The sequence below is a fragment of the Rosa chinensis genome, chromosome 1 (genome assembly GCF_002994745.2).
Source record: "Rosa chinensis cultivar Old Blush chromosome 1, RchiOBHm-V2, whole genome shotgun sequence".
Classification (NCBI taxonomy): Eukaryota; Viridiplantae; Streptophyta; class Magnoliopsida; order Rosales; family Rosaceae; genus Rosa; species Rosa chinensis.
Window position 1 is genome coordinate 24,152,791 of NC_037088.1, and position 12,697 is coordinate 24,165,487.

Below are 12,697 nucleotides of genomic sequence, written 5' to 3' on the forward strand. Positions count from 1 at the left end.
TCTTCCTCTTGTCAAGGTAAATGTCATCATAATCGAAACCCATTTAGCTTTAGCTTTGTTTCTCTCTCATAACCAAATGTATCTCATTTACCTTTTGTCACCTAGCTAGTCTTTGGGCTGTTCTTTGTTCCTATCCAATTAGTGCACCAATTAGACTCATTTAAACTACTGCTCATGAACTTCCACACCGACATAGTTATCTTTCTTTCAAGATCAATTCTTATATATTACTCTCTTTATTTGCCATCGTCGCTGTCTCCATCTATTTCAATTTCATATATTTCTTCCCATATGATATTACTCCAAAATACTTGGTTTCTCAATTCCTCCAGCTGATATTCGTTCAAATCTTTGGACTTTTATATTAAGTCATGTTGATCACGGCCTTTCCTATTTAACATTGATACGGAGGTAATTGCTTTTGCTTCTTTAACTATCTCTAGTGCTTCATTTCATATTTATACTTCATTCCCTTTGACTAAACTTATAATCACTTACTTGTAGCCAAAGATTTTGAGATTATGAATTGTTTTCTTAATCTTTTTTATTTTTGGGTTGTTGTGTTTTGATCTTATTGTTCAAAGGTAGTTCTTTTATACCTCTAACTTATTTTAAGTGTATGATTGGTTTGCTGTTGCTTAGCCCCAAGTGAACATACTATGTTCACATTTATTTTGGCATCTAATCTATTTTTGTTGTGTGAGAAAGCGTTAACAACCTTTAATCGCAGCTCACTTATATCTTTACTAATTTTCTACAGACCATATCTTTTGGGCTTGATAAGCTGAAATTTTATTTTGCTTTTGTCTTGATTTGTTTTTAGGTTTTGTTAAGCTCACTTCAATCCAAAGTTGCTTTAGTATTACACAAAAGCTGTCGAGGTATGCTCTAAAGTTCCACGTAGTCTATTAATATCGTCCTCTCTCCTTTTTTATTTTTCTATGGTTTATGCGAGCTAAGACCACGCTTGAAACACGATGGTAATGGACATGTATATAATAGAAAAATAAGGAAAGACATTATATGATTTTGGATATATAAAGTGTTTGTTAAATTGCATATTTGTTGGTTGAATAAGGATTATTTTGCTAATATGGATCAAGAGGCAAGCACACACACACACACGTCACTGTTATAATTCTTTGCAAAAAAATTCTACCATATATAATGCATATAAGATTTGTAGATAAGTAGCTATAAAGTGCTGTGCGTTTTTTCTTTCCATAACCGCCTTTTGAATTTTCAAATCAGTAAAGTGGTGCTTCTGCATAGAAAGGAACTGATTAGCAGATCGAGTAGTTTTTAACTTTGTATCTTTAAACAGGCGCTCCCCCTCCCCCTCTCTGTCTTGCCCTTTCACGCGACTATAGATAAAAATATCACAAATAAGGAGTATTGGTTAAGAAAAGGATGGGAAAAGGTTATGAGGTGACTACTGGGTTTTCAATTCTGAAACAAATAAAGGAATCAATAATTCCATGCACCTTTTTTGACTTGGTTTGTTTGTAGCAAGTAGTTGCACAAAATTCAAAAGCATGAACACTGCTAATGCTAGCTAAGTGTTAAATCTAATCAGTAATCTTCATCATGGTGCTACAATTGTAGTGATGATGTGATGATCATTTTTGTGGTATATGTCTTTTGATTGTATAGCTGAGCTAGCAAAGCGTAGCTTATATGCTTCTATGAATCAGCAATCTACCTTTGTCGTTTGAAGGTTTAGATAAGCAGGGACATTGTCTAACTGTTCCCGACAGGAATGTATAGCTTTTTTCTTCTTCCACTGATCGATCATCTCCCACAGAAATTTATACCAGATACTCATACCTACTTATACATGTATAAGTTCATGATGTATTTACATAGGTACATCGATACATTTTGATAGGAAGAGAATAATGTGATCTGTACATGTCTATATATAAGCTATACTTGAACCAAAACACTTTTAATCTCTTCCACAGCTAACAAACAAGGCTTTAATCCTTTTTGTTGTTGTCTATTCTACTACATCTGCAACTTTTTCTTTTTCTAGCTCTTCTCAGATGACTTCTAACTTCTTCTTCAATTTTATTTTGGAAGGGTCAGTAGCATTATAATGATGTTTCCAGGTTCATTTGGATAACCTTTAAACTGGATGTTGACTACTTTAATTTCAAGTTTTGTTGATCTCCAGACTTCAACCCAGAAATTGCTCTAGTATCATTAAAATGGTGTCCAGGTATACTCTAAACCTCCACATATAGTATATTCTTTTTATACTTTTTCTTCAATTTTATTTTGAAAGGTCGGTAGCATTATAATGATGTTTCCAGGTTCACTTGGATAACCTTTAAACTGGATGTTTGACTATTTTAATTTCAGGTTTTGTTGATCTCTAGACTTGTACTTGGAAATTGCTCTAGCATCATAAAAAAAAGGTGTGCAGTTATACTCTAAAGCTCCACATATAGTATATTCTTTTTATTTTTGTAACATAACATATTGGTTAATACTCGCTCCATCTTCTTCTTCTTTTTCCTTTTTCTTTTGTCTTTTTTTTTCCTTTTGTCACACAACAGCAGATGAGTGAATAACACTTCATTTTTAGGTTTTGGTCTTTTTCATTTAACAACAAGCTGAATATTATTTTTCTTTTGTCTTGATTTGTTTCCAGGTTGTGCTCATCTCCACACTTCAACCAGAATTGCTTTAGTATTACTGAAAAAGTGTCCAGGTATGCTCTAAAGTTCCACATAGAGTCTATTATTTCTTCCTGTTTCTTTTCTCTTGTTGATGCATGGTTTTAAGACTAGTAGTGTATGTAATAGACATGTATATATAATAAGCAAAACACGATATGATTGTGGATATACAAAGTGTTCATTAAATTGCATCTTTGTTAGTTGAATAAGAATTATTTTTCTACATGGATCAAGAGGCAAGCACACGCAACTATTATAATTCTTTACTACTATTTGAAGTTGGAAGTGATTTCATTTGGTTGTCTGGTGCTTATCTTAAGGTTGTCTAGTCGTTGCTTAACAGGATACAAATGGATAGAAATTGGATTCGTAATAGACATATTAGACACCGTCAGGAATACATAGATGGTATTGAATGATTCATTGAAGTTGCTACACAACACGTGAATGAACAAAACAAGACAGTATGTCCGTGTGGTAAGTGTCAAAATATAAAAAGACCAAACCATACTTGTTATCCGGATGCATTTAGCCAAAGATGGTATGTTAGAGACATATGAGATATGGCATAAACATGGTGAGAAATTAGATGCTCCACCTCCTCCAATTGCTCAAGATGATCTTGAACCTAATGTTGTCATTCATAATATTTTGAATGATGCCTTCCCAATTGTTCAAGGGGCTGAAGATGTTGACATGAATGAGGATGTAGAATTAGCAGATGATGCATTGGGTGAGATGGCAGATGCTATGGGGAATCAGGGAGCCAATATACATAGGCTACAAGCTGATAAGTATGACAAATTGCTTGCTAAAGCCTAACGCGAATTTTTTCCTGGTTGTGATGGTAGTGTTTTGACAGCTATGGTCAAACTCATGCACTGCAAGGTCCTTAATCATTGGACAAATAAGTGCTTTGATACAATGTTAGAGACTTTGAATCAGCTTTGTCCTAAACCTAATAACATTCCTATGTCATTCTATGAAGCGAATAAGATGTTAAAAAAATTGGGTCTGGGGTATGAAAAGATCCATGTGTGTAAGAATGACTGTGCTCTGTTTTACAAGGAGCATGAAAAGAAAGAAAACTGTCCAGTGTGTGGGGAGAACAGATATAAACCTAGTCATAGTTTTGATGATGGTAAGAAGAAAAAGAAGGTTCCACATAAACTCTTGCGTTATTTTCCATTGAAGCCAAGATTAGAAAGGTTGTTTATGTCTAGACATACTACAGCTGAAATGAGGTGGCATAAAGAGAAACGTGTTGATCAGAACGATGTTATGAGGCATCCAGCTGACTCTATTGCCTAAAAGGAATTTGACAAAATGTATCCTGATTTTGCAAAAGAGCCCCGAAATGTTAGACTAGGCCTTGCAACCGATGGATTTAATCCGTTTGGAAACAGGAGTTTTTCTTACAGTATGTGGCCTGTGATGGTATTCCCTTATAACTTGCCTCCTTGGATGTGCATGAAGAAACCATATACATTTTTGACTTTATTAATTCCTAGGCCAACTGCACCAGGTAAAGACCTTGATGTGTTTTTGCGGCTGTTGATTGATGAGCTTAAAGAGTTGTGGGAAACTGGTGTTCGAACGTATGATAAGTCGACTGATTCTACATTTGATTTTAAGGCCGCTGTACTATGGACCATGATTTCCCGGCTTATGGAAATTTATCTTGGTGGAGTACTAAGGGTTATTTGGCATGTCCTAACTGCAATGCGGATGCTTGCTCCTACAAATTAAGGAGTAAGATTGATTTTTTTGCCCATCGCCGCTGGTTGAGAAGGAATCACCCTGGCGAAAGCAAAAAGAACTCTTTAATAATGAAGAAGAGAAGAGGAGCCCTCCAAAACATTTATCTGGTGAAGATATTCTATGCCAACTTAATAATCTCAGACCTTGTATGCCTGGAAAACACAAAGATAATCCAGACAACAAGAGGAAATGGTTGGAGAGTGAATTAAATTGGACGAAGAAAAGTATATTTTTTTAGTTGGAGTATTGGTCCAAGTTGTTGATTCGACATAATCTAGATATAATGCACATTGAAAAGAATATATGTGATAATATTGTGGGGACATTGTTGTGCATAGACAAGAAATCCAAAGACACAATCAAGGCTCAATTAGATTTGCAAGACATGGGTATACGTGAGGAATTGCATTTAGAAGGACAAGGAACAAAGTTTAAAAAGCACCTTGCACATTATTCTCTATCACCGCCCCAGTGTAGAGTTTTCTGTCATTTTATAAAAAATCAAAAACTTCCGGACGGGTTAGCATCCAATATTTCAAGATGTGTTAAAGATGGGAAGATTTTTGGTTTGAAAACCCATGATTGTCACGTGTTATTACAACGACTTCTGCCAGTTGGGATTCAATCGTACTTGTCTAAGGATGTGTGTGATGCCATTGTTGGATTATCATGTTTTTTTCAACAAATCTGTGCAAAGACATTAAATGTGGCAGACTTAGATAGACTATAAAAAGATATTGTGATTATTCTATGCAAGTTTGAGTAAATATTTCCGCCGGCATTCTTCGATGTTATGATGCATTTTAGCTGTGCATTTACCACTCGAAGCGAAACTTGCTGGACCATTATGTACCCAATAGAGAGGTATGATATTTTTTTTTAAAAAACATGATTCTTGCAATTTCCCATGTGAAGATAAATAAAGGTACAAATATTTTGTATTTTGTAGGAGGTTAGGAGACTTAAAACGTTATGTACGTAATCGAGCCTGTCCCGAAGGTTCAATTGCAGAGGGATACATTGTGGAGGAATCGTGTGCTTTATATCTTGACGATGTTGAGACTGTGTTTTCTCGACCTGAAAGGAACTATGATGGAGATGAATCAGGTGTGCAATTCTCTGTTTTTGCAAAAACGTACGTCCTTGTGGTGGATACAAAATGATGAGGTGGTCTGAAACTGAATTGGAGCCAGCTAGAAGGTATATTTTGGACAACTGTGTAGAGGTAAAATGTATGTGAGTTTTTAGTAGTGTCTTTTACATAGTTAAAACATGTTGTCGTATTTAACTTATATATTCTAACTTTGCAGCAAGCATCGTGAGATATTAGAAAGAGTAAGTACCCTTAATTTAGATGAGAGACAAAGAGAATCATTCCCAGAGTGGTTCAAGGATCATATTCAAGTATTATACAATGAGGGATCAGGTGAGGTGACTAAAGAGTTATATGCACTATCACTCGGTCCGGATGAGAGAGCTGATACCTATACTATATGTACAATGAAAGGGACTAAATGGCATGTTAAACTGATTGAGAACACTAAATCTATCCAAAATAGTGGGATTATGGTTCCGGGGTCGCATGGTCAACGCGAAAGTGATTTTTATGGTCAATTGGTCAGCATTGTTGAAGTACGCTATAAACATGGCTATTCTGTTTTTCTTTTTAAAGGTGAGTGGTTTGATACAGACTCTAAGAAGAGAAACAGGATTGTTTGAGATTATCATCTCAAGTCAGTGAACACAAACACTTTATGGTACAAAAAGGATCCTTATGTCTTAGCTACGCAAGCACAACAAGTTTTTTTATTTTGATGATCCGAAGTTAGGTTCTGGATGGAAAGTTATTTAAAAAATTCGACATAGACATGTTTGGGATGTTCCAGAAAATGAAGAGACTCATGCCATAGAAACTAACTACGTTGATGAGGAAGACCAAGAAGAAGTTGGAGATTTTGTTAGGCTTATTGAAGATGAGAATGTGAATCTAAGTAGAACATTACGTAGAGACAATGTAGAACCTGAAATCCATGTGCTTAGTCACAAGGATTTAGAACGTAGTAGTTCTGTAGATGTCGATTTCATTGATGATGATCCCCAAGATGAAGAAATTTTGTCCGCGGATGAGGAATACACCGAGAATAATGATGATGATGAAGATAGTGATCTAGATTAGTATGCTAAATATTTAAAACATATTTTATGTACACCCGTGATTCTTGCATTTAAGGTATTTTTTATTTTGTCATTAAAGTATGCATTATGCTTTTATTTAAATTCTTATGATAATCTGTCAGTGTGTGTGTGTTAATATTTGACATATTCTCTTCTTAAATGTTTATGCTCAGGATGTTTAAAGCAACTCTGGACAAGACCGAGGAAAACAATAAGCGTGCGTACCAGCTACCAACGCGCCCTCTATCATGCCCTCAACCTCAACCAACCATACAACAGTCATTGCTCACTTGAACTAGGGAGAGCCAATCTGCAGATAAGTGTTAACTTCAGGATATATGAAATCTAATAAGGGTGGAACATTTGGTGGATATAGGCTTGTGTTAAAATCCCAGTTCGACACTCAACCTTTATTATATGCTGGTTATTGTGTGATTAAGCAATCAGCATCCTGATCAGATAAAGTAGCTTTCTTCTTTTGGTTGGAAATTAACCTTAATTACTGTTTTTTTTTTTTTCTATTTTTGACAGCTGCATATTTCAGAGGTTGAATGAACAAAAACAGATGAATTTTGCATGGCTTTTAACCAAAGAATTGACCAGTACGGTGTGAACATATAAGTAGATGTATTTGTTTTAGCACCTAGCAGAAATACCAAAGTTTCATGTGGATGATAATAAAAGTTGTTTTTCCTAAATGATAATTTCTGGAACTGGTTGTGTAGTTGCCTGAACAACTTGTAGGTTTATGTAGTTATCTCTCAAGGACAGAGTATAGTTGGATTGAGAAGTTTGCATCTTTCAGAGTTGGAAAGACTCTACATTTAGGATACATAATAGATAGTGTTGAAGTTCGACCTTACTTGCTATCTTTATATTATAATAGATAGTCTTCATTGCCTTGTTGAGAAGAATCCAGAAACAATAGTAGTTATGTTTTAGAGACATACAATAATATATTACCAATTTTGTAGGTGAATAATGTGCTAATTTCCAACTCCACCTATTACAGATTTTAGCTTTAAATAAAGTTATTTTTATCTCATATTGTAACCCTTGGAAGGTGCATGATCATTTCGTTTTTAAAAAACTAGCTTCCTTGTTTATCATAGGTGGAGTTGGTCATTCTGTGCCTGTTTCATCTCGAGGACATATGAAGAAAACTTATGGCAATATTCTACGGTTAGGAACTCATGCTACAACGAATGCCACAAAGAAGAGAAATCAAATTCCGATGGATGATGACCAATCCAATCCAAATGAGAACTGTCATGAACCTGTGAAGAAGGCGCGTGGCATTAGAAAGAATAAGTTGGGAACTCCTGGTGTGATCAATCCAATACTGAAAAGAGTTCAAATCCCAATGGACAATGAGGAGTGTATTCCAAATGAGAATTCTAACCCTCCTTTAGATCCAGAACCTATAAAGAAGACCCGTGGCATTACAGTAGGGTTGAAAGCTCATGTTATTGTTAGTGCGACCAAAAAGAGAATTCCAATCAAGATGGACAAGGATCAAAAGCTTCCTGAGACCGTTCAAGCCAATGCTATGTTTGTTAACGAGATTGGGTCATTCAAACGCAAATTAGCTCCATTCAAATTCAAATGGTGGAGAAAAGTACCTAGGGAGGCCAAGAATGACATCACAGAGGCTCTGACAGTGAGTTATATAATATATCTTTTCTGTTTAGTTCTTGTCTAATTTAATAACTTCTTTTTCACTTTATTGTAGACTAATTTCGAGTTTGATTGGACCGACCCGGAGCTGAGGATATTTGTGGAGAAGAAGATGGCCAAGGCATTTGGATCTTGGAGATCCAAGTTGCATCGACATTTTAAAAATTATGCTCATGATTTAGAATATGCTCGAGCACACCCACCCGGAGAAAAGCTATTTGGTGAAAGATCAATAGATGAATGGGAGTGGCTTTGTGACGAGTTGTTCATAGATGAAACCTATGTGGTATATGAATTCATCTTTATTGATATTGTTTAAAGTTCTTTTATTATATTAACTGTATATTAATGTCCTGTTATTGCAGAAACGAAGTCAAGTTAATGCTGCAAATCGAAATCAGAAAGAATATAATCATTGTGGAGGTTCACGGCCTTACCAAAAACATATGGAAGCTGCACATAAGGTAATGAATTATTTATAGTCTTTATTAGAATAAATATGTTGGTAACTAGACTTGGTGGTGACTTGCTTGTTGATGGTTCAGCTCTTAGTTTAACTTTATGTGTGGATGTTGATTTATTCATTGAGAATAATAGAAACTAGAATAAACACATACATGTAGGCAACTCTGAATTCTGAACTGATTGATTACAGATTGTGCAGTTTTTCTTTCAAATTTATTGGTAATTAAGTAATTTCTTCCCCTGTTCTTCTTTGTTATTTGACTTTTCTTTCACCTCATGTCAGACTCGATTCTTATAGTTTAGTGTGTTAAATAAATGGGGTATCTCTGTACATTTATCACTGCTCGTATATTGAGAAGCAGAATTATGAGTTTTAAACTGGGTTGTGAACCTGCTATGTGTTCATAAGTATTATATCTTGTTTGATCAAATAATTAGTATTGCTTTTTCTATAGGTTTCAGAGTCATTGATTCTTCTATATGTTTCAAATGAGATAGCTTAAAGGTCCAACCTGAACATTGAAGTTGTCACTTCTCTAGAATTATGAAAGGCTAGTTTTAGATATTGCATCCAGTGAGGTGCACTTCAACTGAACCAAATGGTTAGAGTTAAGGAGGTTACTACTGCCTATTGAAAATATATTGTAACATGAACTATCAGTAAAAAGAAGAGGCATGTCCTTGGTCCTTATTTTGATGTTTTGGTTGGAAAATTAATTGTTAGTACGCTTCAGTCATATTAGGTTTTATTGTGATTTACTTTTACGAATCACTAAGAAGTGATATATTGTCACTTTCTGAGTGGTTTTCTGCTTGGTCGTAATATTACTTGAGCCTGAAATCTGCATGTGCCCTTGCACTTGCAGTCTGTTTAATTATTAATCTGCTCATGTGTTTATGGTCTTTATTGGCATAAATCTACAGGTTTGAGGTCTAGTGCTTATAATTGAATATTTATAACATGTACTATATGCATACTGATCATATAACTTTTTATTTTGAGCACAAACAGAAAGGTAAAAATGTGTCTTTTGTTGAGAATTGGAGCACTATGCATCAACATTATGACGGTCAGTGGATCAACGAAGCAGCTGAACAAACTGGGGTTAGCTTTTGTTATAAAGATTTTCAATTGGTAGTCTTATTTTCATCACTTTTTAATTAGTTAATTTTTTCTTCTTCAATTATGTAGAAGAAAATGTTAGCCGAATTGAATCAAACAAAGGAGAAGTTGGCTGAAGTCCTTGGGGCTGCCTCACTTGATGAAATAGAAGTTCCCGTCTCTATGCAGTTGGATATCTTAGCAAATGGCGTTAGGGTTGCAAAGGGTAGAGGAATTCGCGGTCTGGGCTATGGTCGACGGAAGGAACCTGTCCATTATTCTAAGAGTGATAAATCTGCAAATGCTCCCGTGACAGAACAAAAGGTGATTAAGCTGACAGCCATGGTGGAAAAGCTTTTGAGGCATATCAATCACATAGAAGAGCAACTTGCTACTGTTGAAGGGTATACTATTCATCATTCTAGTGATGATGATTATGATGATGGGGATGATGATGATGTGAATATCTATGGGGATGAAGATGAGGGTGCAGGCTAGCTATTAGGACCTTAATGTTGTTTTCCGATGTAACTTTAATTTTATATTATTAAACTAGAAAACTTGATTTCGCTAGCTATTGTCTATGTAGAAGTGTAGAAACGCAAAACTTCACTTTCTCAGTTATATTATCTTTCATTTATTCAATGCAATTAAATATATTTTTATTTAGTTTTATTCAGTGCTGGAATTTGTTATATAAAATTGATAATTAGATATTATGTCAAGAATGGGTGTCAGGGTGACATTTTGTCACAAATAATATATAATCAATTAAATATGAAAATAAAATTTTAATTAATTTCAAAATATTCAAAGTATGGGTGACAAACATTCCGAACAGTTTGTCACCCATTCCCAACAATCCCGCCATCTTATTCAAATTACCCGCCATTTATTGAATTTCTGCCCAATTGTGAAATGTTTTAGGTGACAAAATATAGGTGTATAGGAGATGAAAAATATTTTGTCCCCTTTATTTTTGGGTGACAAAATTTAGCTTTTGTCACTAATAAGAATCACCCACTATTAGAGACAAAATTAGAGACAAAATGATTTTGTCACCCATACCAATGGGGGACAAATTTGTTTGAATGGGAGACAAAATAGGTTTGTCGCTAAAGGGGTTTTCTCCTATAGTAAAACCTAAGGGCACTAGGAGACCATGTGGCTTCAAGATGACTCAATACTTGGGAATTTTCGGCAAAATGAATAACCCTAAATATTATAGGGGTATTGGAGGTAAAAGGAGTAATTTTTTGGGATAAATACATGATTTTCCGTGAAAATAAAAGAAGATTATGGAAAGTGACGTTTTTGAAGTTATCATGGAGAGTTTTAAGGGATTTACAATATTCAAGAAGGTTGAAAACAGGTCTAGATACATTCCTTGAGCTCTATACTCCATCATTGACAGAAATTAAGGAAATAAATCAGAAAATAATCATGCAATTAATGTAAAAATAATCTCCCTAGAATCAAGGTGCTAATTTGAAGGCTTCTTATTGGTTGGATGACACAGAAATGATGATGTGGAATTATCTGATTGGCTAATGATGTGTGGATTAATAAGATAAATTCTAGAAAATAAAAAGAAGAATTTTGAAGACTTGAAGACCAAGTTGCCATCCTCCTATAAATAGGAGCATCACCACACCACTTCTCCCATAATTCTAAACACCAAAAATTCTCTCAATTCTCTAGTCTTCAGAAGCTCTGCGTCTCAACCAAGGAGGAGAATAAGTCATGCAATACATCAAGATCCTAGCCGCCATCCACCCTTGTGTCATCCTTAGAAGATTGCTTACTTTCAAGGATCTTCAAGTTCTTTGTCTCAAGGCTTTGTCATTCATCTTTCACGGTGTATTTCATACTTTCTTTTGTTTTCCTTTGTTTGATTCGTAGAGTTATGAATTCTAGTTAACATGCTGTTAAGGGCAAAGTTTAAGCCCATTTATATGTTTTGAAATAAAGTTACGAATTCTATATGTTGATTTCTATGTTGCTTATGTGAGATTGCTTAATTGATTTTGGATTACAGAAAACTTTTGCATGTTTATGTTCTTTGGTGGCTAACTTAGGATATATGCATGTAATTGGAGCTAGATTTAGGTTAACAATTCACCTAATAGTTTTGTCATCCTAAATCATAAGTAGTAAAAGATTTGGACAAAAGTCAAAATCAATTAAGAAGGATTGCAAATAGATGACCTTTTTCATACTAGGTTGTGCACTTTGGTTGACATCCTTTCTTTGTTCTTCATGCGTTGAATGTGTTCTTGATTAGCTAGCTTTCTAGACTATGATTGCATGTTCAATAGGTTTTAATTTAGGTGCTTTCACTAAGATTAAATATTGGGAAAATGGTCCGTACGGTACCCGAACTTTGCCTCCTTATAACTTTTGGTACCTGAACTTAAAAAAATATCAATTCGGTACCTGAGGTTCTTTGCCCTACCGAGGATTGGTACTTATGGACGTTAGCTCCGTTACGGAGCTTGCCAACTGGCAAATTTACAGGGGTACTTTCGTCCATTCATATATGAATTAATTTTTTTTTCTCTAATCATTTTTTTTTCTCTTCTCTCTCTCTGTTCGTTCTCTGTTTTTCTCATCTTCTTATTCACTTCTTTTGAGGACATCGCAGCTACTTTGGAGGTGTTTGTAGAATGAAGCCATGCAATTGCAGAAGCTCCGAATCGAGTCCTCTATCTCTTTGACTCACACTCACTCCAAATCCTCGATTCTTCTTCTTCATTTTTGTTCAGAGCTTGGATTTTGCTAGCAGCTCAAATTCTGGAATGGCGAGTCAGCCGTCTCATTCGTCTCCACCGTC

General features: G+C 35.0%; 1 protein-coding gene across 1 annotated transcript; it reads left to right on the plus strand.

The window, feature by feature from the left end:
* The first annotated feature begins 7,738 nt into the window (after positions 1 to 7,738).
* Positions 7,739 to 10,362, plus strand: LOC112203893. The gene is made up of 5 exons (XM_024344797.2): positions 7,739 to 8,280; positions 8,353 to 8,583; positions 8,663 to 8,761; positions 9,775 to 9,867; positions 9,955 to 10,362. The coding sequence occupies exons 1-5, from the start codon at positions 7,774 to 7,776 to the stop codon at positions 10,360 to 10,362; spliced, it is 1,338 nt and encodes a 445-aa protein (XP_024200565.2). The 5' UTR covers positions 7,739 to 7,773.
* The last annotated feature ends 2,335 nt before the right edge of the window (positions 10,363 to 12,697 follow it).

Coding starts and splice junctions, on each gene's coding strand:
- LOC112203893 (XM_024344797.2), top strand. CDS start 7,774: ATGAAGAAAACTTATGGCAATATTCTACGGTTAGGAACTCATGCTACA. Junction 8,281..8,352: donor ACATCACAGAGGCTCTGACA/GTGAGTTATATA, acceptor ACTTTATTGTAG/ACTAATTTCGAGTTTGATTG. Junction 9,868..9,954: donor AAGCAGCTGAACAAACTGGG/GTTAGCTTTTGT, acceptor TCAATTATGTAG/AAGAAAATGTTAGCCGAATT.